Source organism: Acomys russatus, chromosome 24, assembly GCF_903995435.1.
Source record: "Acomys russatus chromosome 24, mAcoRus1.1, whole genome shotgun sequence".
Lineage (NCBI taxonomy): Eukaryota > Metazoa > Chordata > Mammalia > Rodentia > Muridae > Acomys > Acomys russatus.
Genome location: NC_067160.1, coordinates 57,761,470 through 57,788,280, shown reverse-complemented (window position 1 = coordinate 57,788,280; position 26,811 = coordinate 57,761,470). Strand labels below are relative to the sequence as shown.

The 26,811-nt window shown below is 51.4% G+C and overlaps 1 protein-coding gene across 2 annotated transcripts; it reads left to right on the top strand.

The window, feature by feature from the left end:
• The first annotated feature begins 40 nt into the window (after positions 1-40).
• Positions 41-26,522, top strand: Rabl6 (RAB, member RAS oncogene family like 6). 2 transcript variants are annotated; one of them, XM_051166101.1, is made up of 15 exons: positions 41-432; positions 7,129-7,263; positions 8,112-8,159; positions 11,429-11,481; positions 12,992-13,083; positions 16,313-16,453; positions 16,838-16,943; positions 21,276-21,379; positions 22,229-22,557; positions 22,819-22,972; positions 23,772-23,981; positions 24,072-24,339; positions 24,763-24,853; positions 25,399-25,457; positions 25,566-26,522. In XM_051166101.1, exons 1-15 carry the CDS (start codon positions 303-305, stop codon positions 25,761-25,763), a joined length of 2,118 nt encoding a protein of 705 aa, XP_051022058.1. In that variant the 5' UTR covers positions 41-302; the 3' UTR covers positions 25,764-26,522. The 2 variants fall into 2 exon arrangements, with proteins under 2 accessions (XP_051022058.1, XP_051022057.1); XM_051166100.1 differs by having other exon boundaries at positions 24,682-24,853.
• The last annotated feature ends 289 nt before the right edge of the window (positions 26,523-26,811 follow it).

Below are 26,811 nucleotides of genomic sequence, written 5' to 3'. Positions count from 1 at the left end.
GCTGCGCCTGCGACGTCTACGTGTCCCTCTTGTGGTCCCGTAGCCGCGCCGGCGCCAAGATGGCGGCGCTGACGGGTGCTTGGCCGCCGCGCCGAGGGCCGGGGGAGCCTGAGCGGAGCCACAGAAGCTGAGGCCCGAGAACCTCGCTCGAGGCCTCACCTTCCGTCGGGCTCCGGGGCTTGTGGCCGTGCCTGCTCCGGCCTCGGAGGAAACCTGGGCCGGCCGGACATGGTGCGAGGCGCGCTGCGTTGCTGCTGCCGCTGAGCTCTCGGGCCGGTCCGGCTCGCACGTCCATCAGGAAGATGTTCTCCGCGTTGAAGAAGCTGGTGGGGTCGGAGCAGGCCCCGGGACGGGACAAGAACATCCCCGCCGGGCTGCAGTCCATGAACCAGGCGCTGCAGAGGCGCTTCGCTAAGGGGGTTCAATACAACAGTGAGTGCGGGGCCGCGCCGTCGGGCAGGCTGGGGGTGCCCGGGGTACCCACCCATCCCAGGAGGGTCTGGGAGAACCACAGGGCTGGGATGGACCGGGGTCCCGGGGCTCCTTGGGGGCCGTCACCTGACAGCAAGAGACCTCCCCCAGAAGAGCTGTGCGGCGACACTGGCGGAGCCGCGGTGGAGGGCCCTGATTGGCGCGGGTACCCTGCGGAGAGAGACCATTACATAACGAGGATGCGCGCGCGGGTCTGTGGCTAGTGGCTGGATGCGTGCCGCCCGCCTCCCCTCCGGGCCCCCGGCGCGTGCTCTCACTTGAGGCTCCAGAAAGTCGGTCGGCTTTGGGCCTTCAGCTGTGGGTTTTTTTTTTGTTTTTGTTTTTGTTTTGTTTTGTTTTTTTTTTTTTTTTTCCTTTTTGCTTTAATGGGTTTTGTAAGGGATATATATATATATTAATTCCAAGAGGCTCTAACTCTGCATCCCATGCCCCACAGGATGAAAGGCCGCCTCTGCCCATCATTATAAATTATGTATGTTGTGCAGCCAGAAGCAGACCGTCCTCTTGACCTCTTTAAGAGTTTTTCCATTTGCAGGCTTTTTTTTTTTTTTCCCCTAGAATAATCTAAAGATTCGTGGGCATTGTTTACTTCTCAACGATTTCTCTATTGCTAGATTTTGGAAGCACACCTCCCGCACCCCACCCCACCACTTTGGCTTTGGTGTCTAACAGCGTCAGTGATACTTGAGTAATAATGTAGCATTATGAAGTTTACTAGGAGGATTTTGTGTACATTTAGAAGCAAGCAGTTTATTAAACATGTTAACTTGAACGTTTGTATTTCTTTGGAATCTACGTTTGGATTCCTTAAATAGTTTTATAGAGTATTACTTGAAACCCAATCCTAGAAAGTAGGCCTGAACTGGAAGCTTCTCGCTTTCTAACCCTGCTCCCTTCTGGGCCCACCCCCTGGTGGTCCTGAAGACAAGGGATATCATAGAGCTGAAGTCAACAGGGTGTGATGGCGCACGCCTTGTATCCCAGCACTCCAGAGGCAGAGCAGGCGATCTCTGTGAGTTCCGGAAGCCTGTCTACAAAGTGAGGCCAGGACGGCCAGGACCACAAGAAAAACCCTGTGGGTGGGTGGGGAGCGCTGAAGTCTTCCATATTTTACAAAATATCTTATTTAGAGAAACAAACCTGCAATATAATAGATGCAAAATTAGGGTTCTTGTAAGAGTCACTTGATGCTTTTCTAAGTGTTGAATTGACTTACAGAATGCTGTCCCACATCCTGTAGGCACAATAGTCTTTTTTAAAAAAAAAATGTGTCAGGAGCCAGGTGTGGTGTCAGACGCCTTTAATCCCAGCACTTGGGAGGCAGAGACAGGTGGATCTCTGAGAGTTCAAGGCCAGCCTGGCCTACAGAGTAAGTCCAGGACAGCCAGGGCTGCACAGAGAAACCCTGTCTTAGGGGTGGGGGGGAAGTGTCAGGATAATAAAGAAAAACTGGGACAGGGCGTGGTGGCACAGGCCTTTAATCCCATCACTTGGGAAGCAGGGGTAGGTGGATTTCTATGCAGTTGAAGGCATCCTTCCTGTTACACCTAGTGAGTTCCAGGACAGCATGGGCTACAAAGTTTCTCAAAAAAAAAAAAAAAAAAAGCAATAGAAAAAGAGCAGACTCCCAAAAAGCCCGGAGTTTTAACACACCCACACATCACCGAGTCACTCTGAGTTGTCTGGATTTCAAACACAAAGAAGGAGCTGCAGCCAGAGTAGAGAGACCACATTGTAAGGAGCAGCACTGAGTTGATGACCCACGGGGTCCACGTGTGACGACCGCTGAGCGAAAGTTAACACCGAAGGGCGTACCTTAGGTACATGGAACTGCAGCTAAGATAGGAGGGGACTCAAAAAGCAGAGGCAGCGAAGGAGTGGGCCATACGCAGTAAGCCTCAGTAAGCAGTGGTTGCATAGTCCCTGGTGATCATGGTTTTTATAGCCAGTTGGGTTTTTGTTTTGTTTTGTTTTGTTTTTAACAGTACTGAAATAGTTGGAGTCAGCCCCTAGTCCAGAATGGAGCTAATCCAAGTTAAGGCGTTCAGATATGGCCGGAGGGGTGGCATTTCGTCTGAGACAAGATCCCACTATGTAGCTCTGACTGTTCTGGAACTCACTTTGGAGACCAGGTTGGCCTTAAACCTACAGAGACCTGGCTGCCTTTGCCTCCGAAGTGCTGAAATTAAAGGGTATACCACTATAGCTGGCCTGCGTTCAGAAGTGTGTTGACTTTATATGTGTGTTGACTATATGCTAGGCAGAAATGGGGACAAGTTTGGCTAAGATGGCTGGGAGGAAACTACAATAATAAGTAAATACTATTTTTAAAAAATTTATTGGGGGGTATGCATGCCTTGGTGCATATGTGACAGTCAGAGGACAGCTTGCAGAAGTTAGTGGTCTCCTTCCATATGGCTCCTGGGCGTTAAAGTAGGGTTGTTAGGCTTAGTGGCACATGGTTTACCTGCTGAGCCATCTTTCCAATCCCCCTCCACCCCTCTCGCTTCCTGTTATTGGAGGCGGAACCTAGGTTCTTGCTCAGCACTACTGCTGAGCTACATCCCCAGCTCCTCAAAATTATTAAATGGAGTGGTAAGAATTGTTCCATTTCTATTAGCAGTCACAATTCAATCAAGAAATTTGAAAAAAAAATAATCCCTCTAATTGGGTCATGTGGTTTTTGAGAGCTACATTATAACAGCAAAGGGGGTGAGTAAAAAGTTGTAAAAGAGTACCGGGTAAGTCTGATCATAAAAGGACTGCCCACCTGGGCATGGTGACACACGCACTAGGGGAGGCAGAAGCACGTGGATTGCTGTGAGTTTGAGGCCAGCCTGGTTTACAGAACAAGTCCAGAGCAACCAAGGCTACAGAGAGGAACCCTGTCTCAAAAACCAAAAGAAGAGATAAAGACGACGACGATGACAAGGACTGTGCGACTAGGCCTGGTGAGCTGTAGTTGCAGTGACGTCACTCGGAGATGAAGAGAAGGCCTGGAGTGAGGAGGGTGCAGACTTCTTCAGAAACAGTTTGCCTGTACATGGCACTATCCCTCTCAACCAAAGGCCAGCCATAAAAATAGAAGGTCAGCAAACCCCTAAGAATGACAAAACGTCCCATTCTGTGACCCAGTGAGGGATGAGGGCGAGGGTCTGTAGTGTGTGGGTTTGTTTGGTCTGTTTTGACAGAGTCTTACTATTCTGCTCAAACTGTTGACGTTGTGTGTTCATCTGGTCTCCCTAGATCAGTGTCCTGAGTAGCTGAGACTGCAGGCCTCTGCTTCTACACTCAACACTCAGCTATCTTTTTGAAGGTTAAAAGCAGTTCCTTATGGGCTGGAGAGATGGCTCAGAGGTTAAGAGCACTGGCTGTTCTTCCAAAGGTCCTGAGTTCAATTCCCAGCAACCACATGGTGGCTCACAACCATCTACAATGAGATCTGGTGTCTCCCGGTATGCAGGTGTTACTTGCAGGCAGAACATGTATACATAATAAATAAATAAATCTTAAAAAAAAAAAAAAGCAGTTCCATAGGATGAGCAACTTATAAAAAGAAAAAGTTTAGCACTCAGGCAGCAGAGGCAAGCAGAACTCTGAGTTCGAGGTCAGCCTGGTCTACTTTAGCTTTGTAAAGAAGGGAGGAGACGTATAGAGATTCAGTTCATAGTCAGTTGGCCCGTTGCTTTGAACCTGTGACAGCACATCACTGTGGAAGTTGTGCATGGTGAGGCAAGACCACTCAACTTGTGGCAACAAACGTGCAGTGGGGAGAGAACTAAGGCATTGCCTTGGATCCCGTGTCTTTTTTTATTTTAAGCCTGTATGGCGGGTAGGTTACCTGCTTGTGTGTCTTTGTACCATATACTTGTTTAATGCCTATGGACACCTCAAAAGGACATCAGATCCCTGGGAACTGGAGTTACGGACAGTTTTTGGCTGCTGTGTGGGTGCTGGGAAATGAATCTGGGTCTTTTGGAAGAGGCTTTTAACCACTGAGCCATCTCTCTAGCCCCAGGTCCCATATTTAAGGTGACCTCCCAAGAGCATCATGTTAGGACTAAACCTTTAACACATTTCCTGGAGTTAGGGGGAGTTTAAGACCCAAATAGTTTATGATGCCATGAAGAAATTACTTGAAAGTTGGAAAGTACTTTCAGTGGGCGTGGTGGCGCATGCCTTTGATCCCAGCACCCAGGAGGCAGAGGCAGGTGGGTCGCTGTGATTTTGATGCCAGCCTGGTCTATAGAGCGAGTTCCAGGACAGCCAGGGCTACAAAGAAAAACCTTATCTAGAAAGAATCTACAAACCGAGGGGTGAGGGGAGAGGGAGAGGAGGCAGGAGAGAACTTACAACTCAGGGATCACAACAGACCCATATTCTTGTCAGAACTGGTTGAGGCACTCAACACAACATGCCAGGTGATTGTCGAATGACTAATAGACAGATCTTGGAATATTGATTTCAAAAAGGCAAAACAATCAGGTGTGGTAGCACATGCCTTTACTCTCAGCACTTGAGAGGCAGAGGACTATATAGATAATTCCAGGCTAACCAAGGCTTCATAGCGAGACTGTCTCAAAAGAAAGGGGTTGGAATATAGACAGATAGCTCAGGGGTAAAGAGCACTGACTTTCCAGGGGACCCAGGTTCAATTCCCAGTACCCACATGGCAGATTACAAGCATCTATAACTCCAGTTCTCAGGGATCTGATGCCCTCTTTTCTCAGCATCCTACAGGCACCTGGGGGGCACGCACTCACACATCCACACATTCACACGCATAAAAAGGAAAGATTTTTAAAAAGCAAAACATAATGTATGTATAGGGCTGGAGAGATGCTCGGTGGTTAAGAGTGCATGTTGCTTTTCAGTGGGAGCGTACAGTGGTAGCAGGCAGGTGGGCATGGCTCTGAGAGCTTACATTTTATCCACAAGCAGCAGGCAAAGACTGGACCTGCCTTGGGCTTTTGAAATGTCAAAGCACACTCCCAGTGACACACCTCTTAATCTTCCTAAGCAGTCCGCCAACTGTTTGAGCACTCAAATGTGTGTACCTATGGGGGCTGTTCAAACCATTGAGCCAGATCCCAGGAGTCCAGCTGAGCTGTAAGGCCAAGGTAGCCACTGGCCTCTGCTGCAGTAGGAGGGTTTGGGAATGGAAAGGGACTTGAGTCTGCAGACAGCCTAGGAGAAAGGAGCAGGTGAGCAGAGGAGCCTGTCCCCTCCCCTCCCCCCCCCCTCCCCTCCCCTCCCTCCCCCCCTCCCCTCCCCTCCCTTCCCTTCCCCCCCCCCCCCCCCCCCCCCCCCCCCCCCCCCCCCCCCCCCCCCCCCCCCCCCCCCCCCCCGCCTCTTAAGCTTTCCTATCTTCCTAGACCCTCTCCTACCCTGCTCCTTGGACAACTTAAGGACATCCTGGAACCCCTGCCCTTCCAGGTGTTTTTGGTGGCATTATCAAGCTCTGCATGTCCCATAGAGCTACCCAGGAAGCACCAGCCTAACAGCCGTCCGTGCCTTCCTCCCTATCTCAGCCTCCTCAGCTGTCCATGACTCCTGTCCTCACTCTCCTTAGCTTAGCTCCTCTTGGCTTTGTTGACACTGTCAGCTCCGAACTGCTCTTTACTGCCTTTCCGAAAGACCCAGTGAGGACGGCACTGCATCTCATTCACCCCCTTCATGGAGCACGTGCCGATGCTTGTCAAAGCCAGCAGGCCTTCCTGAGTTCAGCCTGGTACACAGTGGAATGAGTGACATAGGATACAGACTTACACAAAAGTACAGCAAAACTGTTGGCTCTGTTTCTTAACAATTAGACCTTATTATACAGCCCAGCTATCCTATACAAGAGGGAAAAGGGTGAAAGGGAAACAATAGATCTTTTGGTATCTGTTCCACAGGACGGATCCCGGGGTGTCTCTGGCCTGTATGCTGGTCGTCTCCACAGTCCACGTGCGCTGGTGTTCCAAAACCTGTAGCCTTCTCTTTCTTCTCTGCCTGTGTCTCTCTGTAGTGGTCTCAGGATCTCTTTTTCCCATTGATTTTCGATTAGAAACACAATAGTCCGGCCAGAGTCTCCGTCTGTTTCCTGAATTCCAGACCCAGGATGGCTCCATCCAGTCTCTCACAATGTCAATCTCAGTGGGGTATCCGTGGTGTTTCCAAGTGCCTTCACCTGAGATAATGCCTCCTGTCCTTCCCACAAAAAACATCGGTACTATGAGAAGCCGATGGAAAGTCAAGTAGTGGTACTGCCCTGGGCCCTGCTCTTCGTTTGGTTAGGTCAACCTTTGCAGTCCAGTCCTGATCCTAAGGGTCCCCGGCAGTTCTTCAGAATCTATGACTCTACGAGAAAGCCAGGCCCAGCACCCTGGTGCTACCTCCTGCCACCAGCCCTGGCTTCTGTTCTTGTGCTACATTTCTGGCCACTGCCAGGCACCCTTGTACTTGGGAGACTATCATGCCAAACCAGAACTGACATGTTGGGGAGCTGCTGGCATCCTCACCTATTCCTCCCCTGCATGTCAGTCACCTGAACAACACGAGTCCATGCTGAGATGGGACAGATGTGATACTTCAGAGGTTTTAAGGTGTGGCCTGTTAATCTTCCTTTCTCTTCTTTGCCCATCCTTGCACCAGTGAAGATTGTGATCCGGGGTGACAGGAACACGGGCAAGACAGCTCTGTGGCATCGATTGCAGGGCAAGAAGTTTGTGGAAGAGTACATCCCCACGCAAGAGATCCAGGTCACCAGCATCCACTGGAACTACAAAAGTGAGCTCAGCCTCTCTCCTCCATGTACAGTGTAGTGTCCCGCCTTCCTGCTTCCTGGAAGGTACTTTCTGAAACTGAGAAAACATTACCCACGTGGGAGGCCCCACTAGTTACAGCTGCATGTGGGTCACCCCATCTATGAAGTCCCTCCTCTGTGGTACCTCACAGACTAGAACTCCTGGACACCTCTTGGAACAGATCCACCCATACACATCAGCAGCACACGAGGCTGCTTTGCCCTGTAGGTGTGCACGCTGTGAACCCTGGTAAGGGCTCATCGCTGCAGAGCAGCAGGCCTGCTTAGTCCCTGCCTTCCCCTTCTGGGTCCTGGGGTCTCCACTATCCTTTGGGTTCCCTTAGCTCCAGACATCCCAGAATGGAGAATGACTGCTAAGGAGGGGTTGAGGAATGAACAGGAGTGTGGAAAATGGCCTCTGTTCTCATGAGGCAACTCAGGGCTGGCAGGGTCAGAGAAAGCCTCAGGAGACATGGGCAGATGGCCAGGAAGGCAGAGGGCGCTGGTGTACATATCAAGGCTACAGCCAGCCTGGGCCTGCTCAGATGACCCAGCATAGAGCGCTAGCCTTTGTAACTGACTTGCATTCCTGCATTCTGCTCAACTGTCACTGAACGCTGGTGGCTGCGTTGTCTTTTCATCTGTCTAGGATATGAGTACCCACTCAGGTACCTGGAGTGGCCCAGGGCCTAGAGGGACAGCCTTGCCAACCATCCAGCATGCAGAGGCCTTAGGAAGCGTGCTGGTGCTAGCGGAGTGCCCCCGCCCCTGTTTGGGAGCCCAGCAGGGGCTGTGATGCTACGCACTAATCTGAGAGTTTTCCTTGTTTCAGCCACTGACGATGTAGTGAAAGTTGAAGTCTGGGATGTAGTTGACAAAGGTAAGGTGTATTTCCTCCCTAATGCTCTCCACACACTCACCTCATTTGTGCGTCCTAATGCTCATTACTTTAGGTCTGGCTATTCTCCCTTGGGTCTCATGTCCTACTTAGCCCTGTCACACAGAGCCACTGTGGCTCAGAGATACGACACAGGCACCAGCTGTATCTTCTCAAGAATATGGGAGGTTTGGGTTTGCTGCCAACTATTAATGTCTCCGTTACATCAGAGTTTCTGTCTGATCCCTCCCCTACCTGATCTAGTTCTGGGTCCTGGCCACTTCCCTCACATGTCTGCTAGGCAGGGTAGATGTCCAACAGTGGACCTGAAACACACACATTGCTGTTCTGAGTGTTTGTTTAGTGGATGAGCTGCTGACCATTGGGAGGGATGGGTATGCTTAATACTCTGACCCTTATGAAGCTGTTGCCAACGCCCTCCTGTGTGCTCCCTTGGTCACATTGGGCCCTAGAGTCTTAAGTAGTTTGGCAGCTCTGCTCTGAGGGGAACAGAATATATCCTGAGCATTCACAGGGTACCACTGTCAGATGTTCTTTTCCTATGTGATGGCTTACTGCCATACTTCTTTTTACAGACAAATGCCCACAAGGCTCTTGTTTGACTTGGGTCCAGTTTATAGCTACCTGTTGGACCCTCTGGCACTGGGGCAGCCCTGACTACTGAAATGGACAGTGTAAGTGCAGTGCACCAGCACAGTAGAAACATGCAAGGCTGCACCATGAATCAGGAAGGCTGTGAGAGGCAGGGGCAAAGTCAGATGGAGCCAGAGCATGGCGTAGTTTGAACCAGGGCTTCATTCAAACAGATTTCCACAATGAGTTTTAATTGGATTTAGAGAACAGACAAGCTGGAGTTGCGTGTTGTTACTTCAACCTGTGTGATTCATGTGATGGAGGTTAGCAACCCACACAGAGCAGTTCTTGCAGAATGGGTCACCCAGCCACACAGAGATCTGTCCTCATGTCCTTATGTAAGGCAACAATGGATCTCCTCCTCACAGTGCCCTCTTTGTGGCATCTGGTCTCATTCTTATCTTCTCATAAGCTCTGTGACCCTGAAGGTGACACTGTACGTGCATGCAAGTGGTGCACGCGTGCACACGTGCGTGTGCGTGTAGGTCCTGACATAGTAGACATGACCTCTGACCTCTGAGAACCCTGACTTTGACCTGACCCCTGGCCTCATCAGCATAGCTATGCTGCATGTCCTCCAGTTCAGGACTTTGCGGGAAGATGTGTCTTCAGGCCCCTGGTTTCTGTGTGCTTTCCCCTCCCTCCTCAGCCAGGTTCCTTCTGAATGTGGGTTTGGATCAAGTGCTGAGGAACAGTTGAAGCCACTTTTTTTCTGTGATTCCAGCAGTAACGCAGCTTAGTTTTGGATGCCATCCACTGAGCCTCTGTTGACCTTGGTGTGTCTGTTCACCTCTGAATGTGTGTACATCCTATCTGAGGTCCATCACTGTATGCACTGTCACATGCACATGAGGCTGTGACCCCCATCAAGTCAGGAAGTACTTGCTGCTGCTCCACAGAGGGGCCCCCACTTTGGAACTGTAGTTCCTTCCTACGCTCTTGCCTCAGGTCTGCTCTCCACATCTGCACTGGCTGTACCAGGGTGCACTATTCTATAGGGAGGGGTCAGGACTTGGCTCGGTATCAGATGGGACCATAATGCAGCAGCCTCCCCCTCTCACTCAGGACCCTTCAGAGTGGCATGTCACTCCTTCAGCTGGCCCCAGAGCCCAGGAAGCAGAGATGACCCCTCCACTGCTCAGCAGCCATGGAGCACTTTTCTTCCTACTGTGCTAGGCTCAAACATCCTCTACCGTCCCGCTCTCAGGTATCTCCTCAGGTCCTTGCTCAGCTGCGATCAGGCTGGATCCCAGCAGGGAGAGCCTCTAACTCAGGCACTGCCTACATGTTCATGGCTGCTGTTGCCTGGTCACCATAGAGACAGGAAACCCTTTTAATGGGAAGAAAGGCCTCTCCCCCCTCCCCCCCGCCCCTGTGGTCCAGTCTGTGTCCATAGCAGCAGAGGACCTTCAGATGTGAGAGAAGTTAAAGCAACGAGGGGCTCAAGGCCAGTGGGTAATTCTCCAGAGGCCTGGGCAGCTCAGCGGTTCAGGCTTTGTGGAGGCAGTGCTCACAAGTCCTTGTTCAGAAGCTTGAAAATGGGAAGTTGACAGAAGTAGCTCGGCAAGTTTTTTTGCTTCCCCTAGCCTCGCAGGCCTCCCAGCTCCTGTCCAACACTTCTCTTCTGCCCTAAGAATAGTTCCCACAAACACTTTACACCAGCTTGTGGAAGATGCTGGCTGTGCTAGAGGCTCACACCCTGAATGGCCCATGAGGGTCAAGCTGACCCATCCACTGCACCTGAGGAGGAGAGAGGCTGACTCCCCAGGCTGACCTGAGTATGGCAGCTGCTCAGCTGAGACTTGCAAAGTGACATGGAACTTGGTGTTTTAAGCTAATGAATCTGAGCTTGTTCTCAGGAGGTATTTGTTTGCTCTGGAATTCCCAAGGTTGTGAGCAGCGCATTTGCCCAGTTGGACACTTAAACATGAAAAGGAGGATGGACAGTGATGTCATCTTTTTCTCTCTAGAGTCCAGTGTTAGACTCCAGACAGGACCTGTGGCTATCTGCCAGATAAAAACACTTTAATATCCGGGCAGTGGTAGTGGTACAGACCTTTAATCCCAGCTCTCAGGAGACAGAGGCAGGCAGATCTCTGTGAGTTCGAGGCCAGCCTGGTCTACAGAGCTAGTTCCAGGACAGCCAAGGCTACACAGAGAAACCCTGTCTCAAAAAAAAAAAAAAAAAAAAACCCACTTTCATAACTGACAGACAGTGTCAGGCTGGCCTGGCCTTCTCTTCTCCCAGTACGCCAGTCATAGTGGTACAGGAGAGCTGTTTAGGGCATTTTAGATTTGGTCTCTCAGTAAAGAACCTTCATCTCAGGCTGTTTCTTACACGTCCATGAGAGCCGGGCTCTGATGAGGGGCCCCTTTCAAGGCAGGGCTGAGCCTGTCCTGCTCTGCTGGCCTAGCTGGTTCACACACTTCCATGTCTCTCAAGGCTGAGTGAGGGGCATCTGCACCTACCAGCAGCTTTTCTTAGGTTTAGAGGCCAAGTGGAGCTCAGTCCCACACGACATTATGGCGGGTAGTAAGGGTCCGAGGAAGGATGCTCCCCACTTAGCAAATCCTGGGCCCAACAATTCATTCCTAATTTTTGTTTGTCTTTTAATAAGGAAAAGGTAAAAAACGAGGTGATGGCTTGAAGACGGAGAATGACCCCCAGGAGGTGAGCCCCATTGTCAGGTGGGTCTGTGCCAGTGTCTTGAGCAAGGCGCCTGTGGTCACTCAGGGAGGTCTCCAACCCTTTACACTCAGCCGCCTGCCCACCCTAAGATCCTGAACATGGTAGTTTTGCTGTAGGTGCAGTGGTCACTGACTGTCCTGCACTAGGGATACTGCCTGCTTAGGGTGTCTGCCCCATGTGTGCGATGCCTGTCCCACTTCACTCTGCAGGCAGCACAGTGAACTGAATCCTGTGACTGGCCTGTACAGGGCTATATTTTGCATCTGTCATAGTGGCTTTGCTTTGACTTAAAAATGCTGCCATTTCTTGGAGATGTGGCTGTGGCACCGCAGGTGGAACCAGGTGTTCTCTGTTTGCTCCCTGGAAGCTGTGGCACAGTGCGCATGTTTGTGAGGTCCTTGGATACACCTTCCTTCTAGTTGTTTTAGGGAACTCTGCCCTGCCTTCCCCCTCAGTGGATAGAACGCCTCCGCCCTCTTTAAGGCTAAAAACTTACATGATACATATCCACTCCCTGGCCTTTTTCTGTGTTGAGTATGTTCTGGAACTCATCTTAATGTGTGTTTTTTTTTTTTTTTTTTTTTTTACCATTTGTATTTTTATTTGTCTTGCTGCAAATTTGTTGACAGTTTGATGCACGTACATACTGCGTTGTTTACTGCTCTCTGGCCCCGCCCCTGCCATCGCCCCTCCCCCCTCCTCGCCGCCCTTGCCCTCACTCCCGTCTGTGTTTAATGAGCGGTCTGCAGTTATCCATTGGCATTTGTTGTGCTCACTGTTGGATACACAACTAAAGATAATGCCTACCCCTCCCCAGAATCCATCAGTAACCAAAAGTTTAACAGGATGGGGACCCCATGAAAACTAAGCTACCTAACCCGGATTGGCAGGTGCAGTCCTGTGCAGGCCACCGCAGCCGCCATTTCCCTGCTCTCAGATGCTTTCTGCTTCCTGTTGGTCATGTTCCCTGAGTCCACTCTAGCACTGTGCGCTGCGCTCTCATTTAGTCCAGCACCTTGCGCACCCAAAAAGAAAAGATTTTTCTGATGAAGGATGAGAGTAGCATTTATCTATGGATGTAAACATAATATTTACAATGCAGTTTGGCTCCATGCCAGCTTAGCTAAAGAACAGCTTGAGCCCACTCACCCCACCAGTGGCCTGACTCCCCAGCCGTGGGGCTTAACCAGGTTTACAGCACCATTGTGTGGTTTCCCCCGCCCTCTGGAAATCATCTTAGGGGGCAGCTGGCAGCTCCAGCACTAGCCTCTGGCAGTCCTAGGGCAGGCCCCCTGTGGCGATGGAGCTTGCTCCAGTTCCCACAGCCAGTTTTGTGTGCACCCACTAGTGTTTTTCCTCAGTTTTGTTTTTTCCAAAATGAAATGACGTTTTAGATTTTAAAAGACCCATTTTGTATTTTAGATGTTCAAGGTACCCAAGCGTGGAACTTGACCAGGCACACAGTCTTACCCTTTCTTTCTCCTATTTCTAGGCCGAGTCTGAAATGGCCTTGGATGCTGAGTTCCTGGACGTGTACAAGAACTGTAATGGGGTGGTCATGATGTTTGACATCACTAAGCAGTGGTAAGGGGGGCAAGAGCTGGCAGTGGCTGCATGCCCTCACGTAGTACCATGTGATTCCTCTGTTGGTGTGGAGCTTCCTGCCATGCCAACTGTGGGCAGAACTCCTGACCTAGGGGACTGAGGCACCTATACCACAAGAGGGCAAAGATTCATACCAATGCAGAGGTTGGGGCAGAAACTGCCTTGGGCTGATAGCCAACACTGTTTGGGATTAGGTGCCACCTTCCACAGCCTTGCTGTTCTGAAGATACCATATAAAATTTGTCAGAACCAAGTAACTCACCAAGAAGACACAGCTAAGGTTTGTGATCACCAAGGACAAACAAAGTGAGCAGTGGCCCAGAGGCACAGCCTCCTGAGACGCCACCAAGCTCCATTGAGGGGGCGCATTGTGAGAAATGCGCTCAGAAGACTGCATTACACACCATGGTGAGGCTGGGAACTTTTCTGTCACCAACAACAGGAAAACACCCAAGAGACTCCCAAGTGCCCCAAAGCCTTGCTTGCTCTCAAAAGCAATCTTGTAAAAATACTATGTAGTGGGCCAGGCATGGTGGTGTATGCCTTTAATCCCAGCACTCAGGAAACAAGCAGACGGATCTCTATGAGTTCGAGGCCAGCCTGGTCTACAAAATGAGTCCAGGACAGCCAAGGCTAACACAGAGAGACTCTTGTCTTGAAAAAAAAAAACAAAAACAAAAACAGCAACAACAACAAAAACCCACTATGTAGCCAGGCATGGTGGTACACGCCTATAATCGAGAATGTGGGAGGCAGAGGCAGGCGGATCTGTGAGTTCAAAGCCAATATGGTCTACATAGAGAGTCTAGGCCAACCAGAGCTACACAATGAGACCCTGCCTAGAAACCCCACTACATTACAAGAAGGGAAGATGCCCTGGCGCAGCCCATCTTAGAAGTTGCCTTCAGGGGCTCACTTTGCCTTTTGCAGTTCTCTTATAAGTGTCACATGTATAATCACCTTGGAAAGAACAGAGAAAGGCGTTCCTTTCCATCACTGCCGACAGCTAGAGCGAGCCAGCTAGGTTCTCTCGCATCGTTCATGCACAGTGGAACCTGACTGGACTTTTCTATTACTTAAGAACAGTTACATAGTTGGGTATACCAGCCTCCACATGTGCACATGCTAAGCCTTAAGGTGACGTTAGCACTGTGCATGTCATTGATTCTGGTTTAAGGCTCATAAGCCCATAGATCCTTAGTAGCCACAGTCTACACAGACATTATCTCCTGCAGCCTCTGCACAGTAGTCACAAGTCCAGATCGAACCCAGCCAACCTAGCCCTCTATATGCTTGCCTTTCAGGCTGCCAACTGGCATGTGCAAGAAGCTTCTGGGAGTTAGAGGAGGCAGGCAGGGCCGCAAGCTCCAATTGAGCAGTGTACACGTGTTATAGACACCCATATGCAAAGCATACAGGTACAGAGCAGAGATGTGCATTTCGCTTATGTGGGTGATGGTAGTCTGTTGGTTTAGTGTTTGGGACATGGCTTTGCCCGTGTGGCATTGTGTCTGCACACTGAAAGCCCCTGTGCTCCACTAAACTGTTCTGTGTTCTTTGCAGCCTTAACTTCACAAGACCCTGCAGCTGTCAGGGAGGGCTACAGAGGGGCAGGTAGTGCCCTGAAGAGCATTGAGGACCCAGCAGCTTGGCTGAGTGTCAGGACATGGGGTTTAGCCACAGAGTGCATAGGCGGCTAAGCCAGCTCAGGAAAGATGTACAGATGCTCACTGGGAGCCATGAGGCTTCGTAGGCCCTGTGCTCACAAAACACCAGTCATCAAACCATAAGGACCACAGCCATTTCTTAGTTTCTGAGATCCCTAGCCACCAACATGCTCAGTTTGCAGATTGCCTGGAAGTTGATAGGCACTGTTCAGAGGCAGAACACTGAATGTGAAGGATGGAAACCACCAAGCTCACCCAGCTGCCGGTTCAGGCCAGTGAGCACATGTCAGGTGTCTTCAAGTGGGTACAGCAAGGACAGGAGAGGCTGCCATAGTTACAGGCATGTAGCATTTTCATTGCTTGATAGGGAAGCTGGGTCATACTCACTTCACTGGTTGTGGGAGGTGTTTGTTAATGGATTTATAGAAACTAGGTCTCTGTGTAGCTTAGGCTAACCTGGAACTGAGTATGCAGCCCAGACTGGCCACCAACTCCTAATCCTCTTCCTTAAGCTTTCTGAATTCTGAGGTTACTGGTATGTACTGCCATTCCTGGTCCCCCTTTGGCAGAGCGGGAAGACATAGGTCCTGGGAATTGAGCCTGGAGCCTGGCATATGCTAAGCAAGTGCTCAGCCACTGACCTGTCCCCTAGCCCTGGTTTGTCCTTATAAGCCATTTGGAGCCGTTGGGATGACTTGTAAAGTGGAACTGCAGGACACTGCAAGCTAAATCAGTCTTGAAAAGCCCTGTAGACTGTAGGCAGCATGGTATACTGCAGATAAGGAAGGCCCTGGAGACAGTCTCCTCACCAAGGACACTTCATGGCTCCCTGAGGCAAGAGCCAACAAGCAGGGAGAAGCGAATGAGCTGCAGCCCCAGCCTCAGTGTGTAACACAACTCAGGGACAGGTCACCTCAGGATATGTTCAGTTCAGAATAATGCGACAGGCGGGACTCCAAGCAGTTCTTTTTTGGGAGGTGGGGTGGGGAGTTGTATAATGGAGACCAAAAGACAACCCGTGGGAGCCAGCTCTTTCACACTACCATTTACCCCCAAAGATTACTGTCAGGGGGCTGGAGAGATGCCTTAAGGTTAAGAGTGCTGCCTGCTTTCTCAAAGGTTGTGAGTTCAATTCCCAGCAACCACATGATGGCTCACAACCATCTGTAGTGAGATGTAGTACCCTCTTCTGGTGTGCAGTTGTACATGCAGACACAACATTGTATACTTAATAAATAGATAAATCTTTTTTAAAAAACACTTATCAAGCCCAGCTGCAATCACTTCCACCCACTGAGCCACCCCACTAACCCTTAAAGTTTCATAGGCACAAGGATTGACCAATTAAAGGCAAGAGAATGGAGCACCATGATTTGAGGTGCCGGAGAACTGCACTCTCCGGGAGAGCCAGTGGCAGGAGTGCAGGCTGAAGGCTATAGCACTTGTGCAGCTCTGAGCCCTGCCTGAGGTGACAAGTGCTCTGGGGAGTTAGACAGGTTAGTAAACACAGCTAAGGCAAACCACTCTCTCCCTTTTCCAAGGACCTTCAATTATGTTCTCCGGGAGCTTCCCAAAGTGCCAACCCATGTGCCGGTGTGCGTGCTGGGCAACTACCGTGACATGGGCGAGCATCGAGTCATTCTGCCAGACGATGTGCGTGACTTCATTGACCACCTGGACAGGTGTGTGCTACCAGTTTGCCTGTGAGGAGGTCCTATGCTGTGCTCTGGTAGAGGACACTTGTAGACACTGGGGCAGCAAAGGCAGGGCCTCATCCTATGTTGGAGATACAATGACAGCATCCTGGCCCAGACAGGGATTATGGCCAGAGAGGGTGCAGAGTTCCAGGTCTCCACAAGATGGTAATGCTGTAGAAGATGTGAAGACCGTATGCCAGGACTGGGCCTGCCTGGCCCCTGTCTAATTCTTCAGAACACTCAGGAGTCGGCTGCAGAATGTCCTTAGCAGCCTGCTGCCAGAAGGAAGCTCGGTAGGCAGGACACGTTAGACTTGGGTAAGTCAAGCCAGAGCACCCACCAAGTTCCTTTGTCTTTCTCTGAAAACAGACCTCCAGGCTCCTCCTATTTCCGCTATGCTGAGTCTTCCATGAAGAACAGCTTTGGCCTAAAGTACCTGCATAAGTTCTTCAACATCCCATTTTTGCAGCTACAGGTAAGTGCTTACCAGGGAGGGCAGACAAGTGGGTAGCCATACTTGTGTGGGTAGCCATCACTGGTGTGGGTAGCCATCACTTGTGTGGCTTTGCACACGGAGTGGTCTTCTCCCTCAGCCTGAGAGCACATGGGCGCCGTCTTGGAAGCCGACCACCAACATGAGTTTAGAGTAGCCCACTAAGCAGTGGACCAAAAATGGGCTAATGTTCCGGCTCCAAGAACACTGGGAGTCTCAGTCTAACCGTGCAGGGCCCTTACTCCCCTGTGGGGCGCTGACAGAGTGCAGACCCCCTTTCCCAGATGAGCAAGTAGCCGTGGAGGAGGTCCCAGTCACACAGGTGTGTCTTTCATCAAGAAGCAGGTTCCAGGACCTGCAGCTTCTATGACGACATCCAAATTCTGGGCCAGCTGTCTTCTGAACCATAGCCCTCTGGCCATCTCACAGAGAACAGGAAATCTGGAGCCTTGCCTGCACTGTCTAGCCTTCCTGATGTAGATGGCCTGCCAGGGTGAAGAGCTGCCCCTCCCTGCCCCTCAATGAGTGTCCCTCTCGGAGCCTTTGCGTGTATAGCAGTGGTGCAGACTGTACATACGTGGTAGCACAAACCTGTGATCCAATGTTCAGAACAGAGTCAGGAAGATCACTTTGGGCTTAAGGCTACATAATGAAGTTTAGTAAGTGTAAAACCCTTGTCTGAAAAGTGGAAGTGTTGGCCAGGTGGTCCACACCTGGAGTCCCAGCAGCGGGAGGTGGAAGTAAGGGGCCGAGCAGAGGTTGAAGGCCATGCTTTGCTGTGTAACACGTTCACAACCAGCCTGGGCTATCCGAGTCTCTTCTCAAAAACATAAAACAGTTGGTGCAGAGGTAGATATCCCTACCCACTTCCCACTGCCTCTGGCTTATGTGTCTACATTTGTCAAAGCCAGGGAACCAGTGTCTATAAACTAAATTCAAGGCACCATCTGGTCTCCCTCCAGGACCCCACCCTGCTTAAGCTGTGGTCAATGTCTTTGGTCCTGAGGTGTGCTGTAGCTTCTCAGAGTGAAGAGCGGCTGGCTAGGCAGACAATGGGACAAGACTCTGGACCCTAATCACAGGAACGAAGACAACCACTGAGCACATCCCTTTGGGGATCAGCAGCAGAAGCAGCTTGGTGTGAGGTCTCTGGTCTATAAGAAAAGGCTAAACAGGCCTAGCTACCTTTCTGGACCTGGAGGCCTGTAGCCTCCCTTGTGTCTAGGGATCCTTCATACTATCCAAGACACAAAACTCACAGGGTAAAGGCTGCCTTTTCCTAATCTCAGTCTCTTTTTGAGGAACATGAGATTCCTGTAAGGGGGAAGGGGAATGCTGAGAAGCCTCGGGTTAGGAAGACGACCAAGCCTTCGGGATCATAAGGAAGCTCTCCTAGAGCCCTCCCATTGGAGACTTCTGTTGTATGACCACACCTTTCCTGGGGAGGCACAGCACACTTGTCAGCTTACCCCAGATAGCGATCACACCAGACCAAAGTGTAGACACCACAAATGTCCAACTTGGTGAACCAGTGAGTTTTATTGGGGTTACTTACAGGAGTATGGGTGAGGGGTTATTTACAGGAGCAGAAATGACTCAGAGCTACATCACCAAGGTCCACCTCACCCCAGAACGGTGCCAGTTTACACAGGCTGGGAACCTGGAGCCTACTTGCAGAGCCTGCAGGCAGCTCAGCAGGTCAAATGATGTCCTTTCCATGTGATTCTGCTCTAAACGTCTTCCATGCAGCTGATCTGCTCTGAGTCTTTGTCCACTGAGAGTCATCCCTGTATCTCAACTTTCTTTCCGCTGAAGAGAATTCTCAACTTTTATTACTTATTGGGGCAGAGAGGGCCTAGTGAATCTGGTCAGTTTCAGGGACTTCTGAAGCTGTTTTGTTTGCCTTCTGCTTTAAAAAAACAAAAAAACAAAACAAAACAAAAAAAACCATCAATAAGGAAACTCTGTAAATTAACTCCTCACACTGCTCCACTCTATGAAAGCTTTACCACTGACTTCTGCCAAGGGAAACAAAGGGATGCCAGGATAGCCATTGGTGCTCCAAGCCGTAGCTAAGACCCAGACTGACATAGCTTCCCTCCGTGCTCTTCACAGGGAATCTGATGGCCACTGTCTGTTAGCTGGGTGGTAGGGACCCAGAAGTCGCCTTGGGTTGAAACATTCTATCTTGGAGGACTGTCTGCTCTTCTACAGAGTGGCACTTTGGTTCCCAGCACCCGCGGGCGTCTCACAACTCTCCATTCACAAATGCCCTCTGTGCTGTGTGAGCCCCCGGCACATATGCGGTGCACAGGCATAGCATGCAGAAAAGCCATCTTTATACAAGAAAAACCATTGAAAGAAAAAGAAAGAAAGAAAGAAAAACCATTACACTTGAGGTTTAGGAGTAGCTCTTGTTAGATGGCTTTATGTATAGCACCTTGGGTTCAGTCCTTAATACTATAGAAGCCATGTGTGGTGGATGCCTGTGATCACAGCACTGGGGAGGGGACAGCAAGGAGGAATAAGAAATTCAACATTAACCTTAGCAAGTTCAAGGCCAGAATTGGATACAAGAGAGAACCATGAGGCTAGAGAGATGACTCAGGGACAGCAGAGCCTGCTGCCCTCCAGAGGATGGGTGGCTCATAGCTGTCTGTAACTAGCTTCATTTAAACGTGGCTTTATTCATACACATACATATGCACATAAACATGACAAAAACAAGCGGTAAAAAGCAATAGGCTGGGTGGTAATGGCGCACACCTTTAATCCCAGCACTTGGGAGGCAGAGGCAGGTGGATCGCTGTGAGCTCAAGGCCATCCTGGTCTACAAAGCGAGTCCACGACAGCCAGGACTACACAGAGAAACCCTGTCTCGAAAAACCAAACAGTAGCTGGGTGTGGTGGCGCACGCCTTTAATCCCAGCACTGGGGTTGGCAGAGGCAGGCGGGTCTCTGTGAGTTTGACATCAGCTAGTGCCAGGACTACACAGTGAAACCCTGCCTTGAAAACATAAAAAAAAAGTAAATAAATAAATAATAATGTGCATGTTGGGTGTGGTGGTGCACACCTTTAATCCCAGCAACTCAGGCAGAAATGGGAGCATATCTGAGTTCGAGGCCAGCCTGGTCTACAAAATGAGTTCATGAACGACCAGGGCTACACGAAGAAGCCCTTTCTCTAAAACAAAACAAAAAGGGCCGGGTGTGGTGGTGCATGCCTTTAATCCCAGCCCTTGGGAGGCAGAGGCTGAGGCCATCCTGGTCTACAAAGCAAGTCCAGGGCCCTGTCTCAAAAACAAACAAAAAAACCCTATAATTCCACCATTATTTTAATCACCAGTTATTGGTCAATATGCAGGCTAAGGTCTAAACACAGTGCACCTGCTGTGGCTGTCTAGGCTTTTCTTGGTGTAGCACCAAGCAAAGTAGAGCCCTCGTCAGTCTGGTCTGCCTGCACATTGGTCCAGGGTGTTGATCTGCAGCATTCTCATGCATTCCTTTTCTTTTGTTTGCTTTGCTATGTTTTTTGAGATAGGGTTTCTCTGTGTAGCCTTGGCTGTCCTGGAACTCACTCTGTAGACCAAGCTTGCTTTAAACTCAGAGATCCATCTGTGCGCCTCTGCCTCCCAAGTGCTGGGATTAAAGATGTGGGCTACCACTGGCCCGGCTCATCTATTTCTTTTCAATTTTCAGAGTATAAACAAACCCCAGGTCTCTTGGTCTGTAGTTACTCCCACGTTTTTGATTTGGCTTGTTTGTTCAGTGCTGAAAAGCCCCCACGGTGAGCCCGGAGCAGCCCTGTGCCAGGATCCTATGTTTCCTGTTAAAGCAGTGCCAGTCCAGTAGGGCCTCTTTGAGTTAAAAACACAGTCCCTCCCTTCCATCTCCTGTGCTGCTCACACAGCCTGGGAGCTGCTGCATTTTAAGATTAAATTTAAAAGTGAGAAGCCATGGCAACTAACAGCCATGGCAACTGGTCTCCGAGGCCTGATCTGATCAACTCTGTTCATCAAGCTAGAAGTGTATGGTTTGTCTGGTCTGTACCTGGCAGTTTTTCACCCAGTTTTCCCTGGGGCTCCCCACATGCTTTAAGCACCCACTGTCATGGTTTTGTGGCCTGAGAGGCTATTGTAACAACAGAAAGTGCTAGTGACCAAAGGTATGTGGAAACAGAAGGTGGCACTTTCTCGTGTGGTTCCCCATGACTGACCTGTGTCCTCCAAGCCACACAAGCTGCTGCTGTAGGCAGCCAGACCTCGTGCCTCTCACAGGAAGAGGCATACTTAGCTATGTCCACTTCCTCTACAGAGGGAGACACTGCTGAGGCAGCTGGAGACAAACCAACTAGACATCGACGCCACACTAGAGGAGCTGTCAGTGCAGCAGGAGACCGAGGACCAGAACTACAGCATGTATGTGAGCCAGCATCTACAGATAGGCCTGGCCCGACCACCCTGAGTGGGAAGGGTGGGTGCTGCACCCTGTTGCCAGTGGGCCCTAGTGTCAACAGAAAGTACTATGTACGTGGGGCAGAGCAGTCAGCCTGAGTGTTCTTTAGTCAAGACTAGTGGTGCTCAGTGCAGAGCAACATGGGGATTTGACTCAACAGCTCGTCTCAGCCTCCTAGGGTAGGTGCTCCACCATTGCCCAAAGCCCTTCCTGTTCATCTATGGAGGGTTTTAATTATTAATGTGGACTGATGAATAAAATATGTAGTCAGTCCAGGACTTGTCTAGAACAAGTGGATTGATACTGGGGAGCAGCCTCAGTTTTCCCACATTCCTCTCAGTCATAGACAGTGAGGACACATGCTCCTGAGGGTGAGCTGTGGTGGCTCTTGCACTCTATACACCCACAAGTACTTTGGAGCCAACAAACCTACAAAGTGCTCAGACATCCATATGGCTCCCACATGTGGATCAGCACTCCATCCTGCTGGCCGTGATCAGCCACACCTGGCCACTAGTGTTTGGCCAACCCAGATCCTGTAAGAACAGTTGCTCCTGGTAGACTCTGCTCATGCAGCTCTGCCTTGAGACTCAGTTCCCTGGGCTGGTAGCAGTGTAGAGGGAGAGCATGGCCTCTGAACTGCAGTGCTGAAGAGACAGATGATAACGAGGCCGGGGAGAGCTGACTGGCAGGCAAGCCCTGTCCTGTGTCTGATGGTGTAAGTGCAAAAGGCACACAGATGCCTGAAAGCCTTGGAGAACGAGGTCAACAGGAAGCCCATTCCTCATCTGCTGCCCTTTTGCCCCTCCTAGCTTCCTCGAAATGATGGAAGCTCGAAGTCGAGGCCACGCATCCCCTTTGGCAGCCAATGGGCAGAGCCCATCCTCAGGCTCCCAGTCGCCAGTTGTGCCTCCAAGTGCTGTATCCACGGGGAGCTCCAGCCCTAGTACCCCCCAGCCTGCCCCACAGCTGTCCATTGGTGTCTCGTCCACCTGTCCCTCAGCACCATCTCCTGTACCCCCATTGGAGGCCATGCCCTCCTCTGTACACCCTTCAGCCCCAGCTCCAACCCAGCGTCGCAGTATCATATCTCGGCTGTTTGGGACTTCATCAGCTGCAGAAGTGACTCCTTCACCTCCAGGTAGGCCTGGGAGCAGCCCTCTCAACGTGTAGATTTGGGGCCAGCTTCTGGCATCTCGAGCTTTAGGTCCCTCTCTGGAATGTCCCTATGCCCCTGACAAGCCACATGGACCAGCCACTCCCTGGCCTGGTTCTAAAGCAGCCTGTGGCCTCGAGCCAGGGTGCCTGTATTGTCCAGTCCCAGGTCCTACAGGCACAGTTTTGGGGCTTGCCTAGCATGGAGGTGGGGACCACATAAGGAAGAAACAGCATTTCTCTACAGAGCCAGCTCCAGCTCTAGAGGCCCCAGCAGGAGTCCAGAATGTTGAGGATTTTGTCCCTGAAGATGGCCTTGATCGAAGCTTCCTGGAAGACCCAACTGTGCCTAAAGACAAGAAGAAAATTGAAACTAAAGGCCCACAGCAGGATAGTGACAGGTAAGGGTAGATTGGCAGAGCTGTGCATAGGCCCCGCCCAGCATAGCTTCCCCATCCCTTTGGCTCTCCAGGACATCAGTGGGGGCTGTGGACACGGCCCCTCTGGTGCTTGCTGGGTTGGCAGATAACTGAGGACAAAAGCTGAGCTCTGGCTGGAAGAACTGAGGAAAGGACTGAGGCCACGTGTCAAAGCCTGCTAAGTCTGATCACTGCCCCCCTGGGGTACATAGGCAGCCAGCTCACCCTGCCACAGGCACAGTTTTTGGCCATAGCAAACTAGAGAACATTAAGCTGGAATCTTCCTAGGACAGCAGGAACCTTAGTAGGTGGCCTAGCAGGAACAGGGCCACTCTGAGTGCATCCTGGCTCAGTCTCCATGTAAAGTTGTAAAGTGTGATGAAGGCCACCTGGGTCTCTCCATATGGACCCAAACTAGCAGGCCCTGGCTAGGCCTGGTCCTGCAGCTAGCCCTCCCTCCCCCCACACACACCCTGTCTTCTAACAACATCCTAAGCTCTGAGGTCACTCACTCCAGCAGATCAAATGTTGGATGACTGTTAGCATCTCTAGCTTCTAACTGGCATCCTCCCTCATGATTGCCCCATTGGCCAGCAAAAAGGCAGTACTTCCCACCCTTTACCTCCCCACACTCGGCAGTCCCCCGCCTCCGTGCAGCCCAGAAGGTCTTGCTCCTAGAATATGGCACTACACACAGGGCAGCTCTGCAGGCAGTGGGACGAGCAGTCAGCAGCACACAGCTCCCCTCAGAAATTCTCACTGCCTCCTCCCTCTTTTGCAGCGACGATGGGGAGGCCCTAGGAGGGAACCCAATGGTAGCAGGTTTCCAGGATGATGTGGACATAGAAGACCAGCTACATAGCAAATCCCTGCTGCCCTCAGACCCCATCCCCAGTACGAACATCAGTCTCTCAAGTGAGGAGGAAGCTGAAGGACTGGCAGGCCACTCCAGAGTGGCTCCTCAGCAGTGCTCAGAGCCTGAGACAAAATGGTATGGACTGGGATTCCCAGGGTGTGGCCAGCTAAGGTTGCGGCAACCTAGGGTGGCCTCAGAGCTCCTGACATTTCTTCTTATGTGAAGGTCTTCCACCAAGGCCTCACATCCACAAAAGAAGAGAGCTCCCACACGAGCTATGCCACCATGGTCAGATGGTCTCCCCACTGGCTCAGAGCCTGAACTCGGCAGTACCAAGCCAGCCACTGATGGCTCTCATAGACCTCAGGAAGGGAAGGACAAACAGGTGTCATCAGAAAGTGATCCTGAGGGGCCCATTGCTGCCCAGATGCTGTCTTTTGTCATGGATGACCCTGACTTTGAAAGTGATGAATCGGACACACAGCGGAGAGTGGTAAGGACAGGCTCTTGTCTGGGAAGTTCAGCCTCCACCCTTCCAGAGAGAGAAGACAGTCAAGGTCTGTTTCCCAGAGCAAGGTCCAAGGAGAGCCAGGAGACTGTTCCCCACTCCAGTGCCCCAGAGGCTCAGTCCTTTGTTTTTACTGTGTTACTGGAGACTGTGGACAAGAGTCTGTGGGAGGGGGTCCATTGTCCACATAAAGGCCCTGCTGGCCTCTGAATCTAGGTCAGGTTAAGCCCATCTGGCCCCAGCCCCTGGAGTCCCAAGTGGACTTAACAACCTTCCTTCAAAGGTTCCACGCAGTGCTCAGGGACCTACCAGCTGCTCTCTTTCCAGGGGGGGTTCCCAGTAAGAGAAGACCTCTCTGATGTTACTGATGAGGACACTGTCCCTGATCAGCCACCCCCACCCTCCAAGCCCCCAGTCCCTGCTTTCAGACTGAAGAATGACGCAGATCTCTTTGGGCTGGGTCTGGAGGAGACAGGACCCAAGGAAAGCAGTGATGAAGGTAGGACGGCCTGGAGCTTGTCCCTCTCTGTCCTGTGGCACTCACTCTTGTGTTAGACATCCTAGCCTGCCTCTGCAGGCTATGGGAGTTTCTAGAGTGGAGAAACTCACGGTGCTCAACCTAACATCTGCATTGTGGTCCAGAATGGCCATGTAAGACCGTCACCTGTTCACGGCTCCCTGTGGGTTCCCACCACTATTCCAGCTGCTCTACCAACACTCAGGGCTTTCAGGTATCCCAGGATTTTTAAACAGAACTATTTTGGGGAAAAGTGGTAGCTGCCTAGAAGTGCTTGTTTGGAGCTACAGCCCAGGGGTAGGTGTGGGCCATCTGGACCCCAGCAAAGAGCTTAGCTTAGGACTGTAGGAACTGGTTCTCAGGCCCAAAGGGAGGGGGAGAAAACAGTCCCAAGGCTCACCAGCAAGAAATATTCGAAAACCCCTATTGCTGATGAGACCAGGCCCTGCTGGGAATGGGTTATCCGTAACAGCTGTCTGACCATACAAAGTGGCCATGGTAGGAGTTCAGCTGTCTTTCTTGTGCAGATAAAGACAGCAAACTTCCCTCTAAAGAGAAGAAGAAAAAGAAGAAGAAAGGCAAAGAGGTACTTGCCCTGCCCACCACTCACGCCTGCCTGGGTGGCCCTGGGTCCTGGAAGGCGGGGGTGCACCTCTAGGCGTCCATTGACTGTTCTGCTCTTCATGACCTTCAGGAGGAAGAAAAGGCTACAAAGAAGAAAAGCAAACATAAGAAAAGCAAGGACAAGGAAGAGGGCAAGGAGGATCGGAAGAAGAAGAGGAAGCCCTCTCGGAGCAAGGAGCAGAAGGCTGCTGATGAGCTGGAAGCCTTCCTGGGGGGTGGGGCCCCTGGCAGCCGCCACCCTGGAGGTGGGGACTATGAGGAGCTCTAGGCATACCAGGGGCACTTGACTGTCCTGGGAAGAGGGGCCCAGTGGTTGATTGAGGAAAGCTGCTGTCTGTGCACCCAAGTTCCCAGGACCACCCTGCCACCTATGTCCCCCAGCCATTGTGTCTGCCCCATGTGGTCTGGCCCCACTCTACATTGATTTTTGTCCTGGAGACCTTGGTGGTGGTCAGGCCGTTGGGTCAGGCGCTGCAGGTGCTGGGCCTCAACCCAGCAGAAGCCTGCTCTGCAGGGAGGGAGGGGACAGAATAAAGTTGCAGCTGGCTTGGTGGACCACCTGGCCCTCCCCAGAGAGCTGCAGCCAGTCCCCGGTGTTTCTCAGGGATGTGCCTGGGGCCGAGAAGGGACCCACCAGGGTCTGTTTACAGAGGCAGGACATGGGGCTGCTTGGCTTCTCAAATGTCCACCACCCAGCCCCACTCCTGCTTGCCTTCCCGAGCTCTCCCAGGACCACAGCATGGCTTGGGTTGTGGACCTTCTTCCCCATGGACCCAGAGCAGGCCTGCCCTGAGCACAGATGTGTACTCTGGAGGGCGTGGCAGCATCTGCTACTGCAAAGTGGCCCAGGCCCCGCACTGGGAAAGACTGGCAAGAGAACACAATGTACTACCTCTCCTGTGGGAGAGGCACTAACAGCCTGCCACTGTGTGCCAGCTGCGCCTCTGCCTGTTGAGCGCCTGCGCAGGTGAGCCTAGAGGGCTCCTTCTTAGACACTCCACCCAGACTATAAAGCTCTCTGATTTTACTGCAGTGTTTGACTGTTTCTGGTTCCCTAAGCTGCTTGAGATGAGACTAACCGGTCTATGGGCCAGGTGTCATCAATCCAAAGAGCCATATTGGAGAGGTAGCAGTTCCAAGAACAGAAGATCAGTCCACAATGCTGGTCCAAAAGGTGGTCCGAGGACTTCCTGCCTAGCCATGCCACGTCAGGCAGAGAACCAACCTATGTTCCTGCAGGGAGAGTAACTTGGGATCTCAGGCCCTGGGGGAAGGCAGTTGTGTCCCACTCTGCTCTGCCTCCCTGCCTGATGGGA

Coding starts and splice junctions, on each gene's coding strand:
- Rabl6 (XM_051166100.1), top strand. CDS start 303: ATGTTCTCCGCGTTGAAGAAGCTGGTGGGGTCGGAGCAGGCCCCGGGA. Junction 13,084..16,312: donor TTTGACATCACTAAGCAGTG/GTAAGGGGGGCA, acceptor CCCTTTTCCAAG/GACCTTCAATTATGTTCTCC. Junction 24,854..25,398: donor CAAGGAAAGCAGTGATGAAG/GTAGGACGGCCT, acceptor TTTCTTGTGCAG/ATAAAGACAGCAAACTTCCC.